This window comes from Sitodiplosis mosellana, unplaced genomic scaffold, assembly GCF_009176505.1.
Source record: "Sitodiplosis mosellana isolate CC-2019 unplaced genomic scaffold, AAFC_SMos_1.0 Smas_scaffold_7148, whole genome shotgun sequence".
NCBI lineage: Eukaryota > Metazoa > Arthropoda > Insecta > Diptera > Cecidomyiidae > Sitodiplosis > Sitodiplosis mosellana.
Window position 1 is genome coordinate 1,584 of NW_022602257.1, and position 2,584 is coordinate 4,167.

The window sequence follows — 2,584 nt, forward strand, 5'->3', positions numbered from 1 at the left end:
ACAAAAACAAAATGTGCCAATTTCGAACAAATCAAAGTTCAATTTCGGTGTTCGAAAAAACATTTGTTCCCAATATCAAATGTGCATCCGACACTGCATAAGAAGAAACAAAATCTATGTCTGATTAGCCATTATTGATTGGCTTCTCATTTTGAACTGTCTGATTACTTTAGTGGGTCAAAACCACTCATCACCCATTGAAAATCCGTTGTAAACATATAAAAAAAAAATCAAAAGTCAGGCGAAATTGTTATCGCCGCCGTTTAATGAAACTCTTGAACTTTCTGCACAAAAATCAGTTCATGCAGTCAAGCGATAGTGAACACAGAAAAAAACATGTGAGATTGAAGAAAATGCAAAGGAATAAAGAAAAAGAAGACTGTATAATTAACGATGATGTGTGTTTGGTATATTTATTTGATATTATGTTTTAGTATTCGTGCTTGAACATTTTTCGACAGACGAATACGGAATTGAATCCAATTATTCTTGAACGCGATATTTGCGTGTACAAACAACATTCTTAACTGTCATTGTTGCGTTCATTTCTTTGTCCGCAAATTCACGAATGATGGTGGATGGTGGATCACCGCTCATTTTATGGGTCAATTTGTTGCCGTCCAATGTAATAACACTCTTCACATCACGACCGTCCAAGGTTGTCTCATCGAATTCCTTGCCCAATTCGAATTCGATCGTTGAATCCTTGAATGTCGATTTGGTGAGCAGCTGGTATTTGCCATCGGGCAGTTTTTTCAATTCAACGGTCGGTGAAACTCTGTTACCGGCCAAACGCGTCCAATATCCAACACCAAGTTCCTTCATGTATTCTTCGAAATTTTCCGATTCATAGTTTTTATATTTTTTTCCTTCCCAAATTTCCGTGGCTACGAGCATGAAAAAAAGTATGGAAAAGAAAATGAGAAAGATCAATAATTTAGAAAAAATACAAGCTTTTATCTGGATTCGTATAAGTCTTAATCATCTAAAGAGTTCGTTGCTAATGTGAAATAAATTCTGTTTTCATTTTGTGGGAAAAATGTGTCCAATATTCAAATTGAAATCCATTATGTAATCAAAATCAATGTACAAACAATGATGTGAAGAGCGGATTTTTTTTTGTTGGAAAGAATGTCTTTTTAAATGGGAATTTCAACACTGAATGCAAATAATTCAAAAGTAATTTGAACATATTTATAAATAATTTAAAAAAAATTAATTTCTCCAATAAAACTCGCTAAATTTCTTCAACTTTTTAACTAAAAAAATTACAATTACCAGAAGCGACTGCTGCTAGGACTACGACAAGAGCGATGATGAACTTCATTTTCGATGCTTTTGGTTGAATAATTGAACAGCAACTGATTTCCTTATTGAAGAATTTACAATAAACTAAGCTACTGCTTTGAAATGAAACTAATTTGAAATAGCATTGATAATATAAACTAATACAGAGAGATGTAATCGAATGTATGTGGATATTTGGTCACCTTGCAGTTTTAGTAGCTTAAGCTATATGTGAAATTGTTTCTCACGTAAGACGTACATGGGATGCAATTCATTGTGTTAGTGTAGCAAATCTGAAAACGCATGCATTTGCAAGGAACTGGTCATTGGGGCCAACGAGATTATCGGGCACACAACAAAAATAAACGAGGAATATCTGATTTGTTGACATGAAGTAGTTGTTGATATTTTCGTTTTATCGTTTACGTTGTACATCCACAGAGAGGAAATTAAGTTGGACGCTAAAAATGAAAACATCTTTCTGATTTTTTTTTCATTTTTGATAAAAGTCCTTTTTCATTGTAACTTTCAAACTGTCTATTGTTTGTTAATTGCTTTTGTCAACATCCTTTTTGTTGAAGGATAAGCATGACGAAAATCAAAGTAAACTATTGGGCACATTTTTTGGTGAATAAATATGGAATCGTGACGAAATTTCATACGTTTAATGAAAGAAAACATCAAAATGCATCGCTAGATCTAGCTCAAACGGCAGCAACCCCTTTTTATATGGGTTGTTTGCAATATATGTGTTTTTTATTATCAACGTCGCGGTTTTCTATCAGAAGCCAAACACAGGTAATGTGAATATATACATATGTATGAACACGTTTGCATAAAAAAAACCTAATGTGTAATTTTCTACCAAATCGAATGTTTAAATTTGTTGTTCGAAAAAAAAAGAACTTTTGCTCTCATTCTCAAAAGTGCACTGAAAAACATCTGTATCTTATTATTAGCCATTATTGGTTGGCTTCTCATTTTGAACAAACGATTTTGTCACTTTTTTCGTTTTGAACTATCTGACTATTTTAGTGAGTGAAGTTTTCACTTCCCCTCATCATTATACCACTCATATCTGACTGAAATTTTCGGAAGTTCATGTTTGGCTCCATTCCCATTCATGTTAATGTTTCACTAAAAAACGGTGTCCGTTTAATGATACAATAATCCAACCAAAGGTTTTCCAACACTGCATGCAATAGCGATTCACAGTGTGATATTCACACTGAGACCGACTTCATCAAACGGTAATATACTTACCGATTCTTATTTGGAGTATGATGCTCCGGCTGTT

General features: G+C 33.5%; 1 protein-coding gene across 1 annotated transcript; it reads right to left on the minus strand.

Moving 5' to 3' along the window:
- Positions 1–387: 387 nt before the first annotated feature.
- Positions 388–1,436, minus strand: LOC129580164 (fatty acid-binding protein, muscle-like). The gene is made up of 2 exons (XM_055470370.1): positions 1,279–1,436; positions 388–887 (listed from the first exon to the last, which is right to left on the minus strand). Exons 1-2 carry the CDS (start codon positions 1,325–1,327, stop codon positions 484–486), a joined length of 453 nt encoding a protein of 150 aa, XP_055326345.1. The 5' UTR covers positions 1,328–1,436; the 3' UTR covers positions 388–483.
- Positions 1,437–2,584: the final 1,148 nt, after the last annotated feature.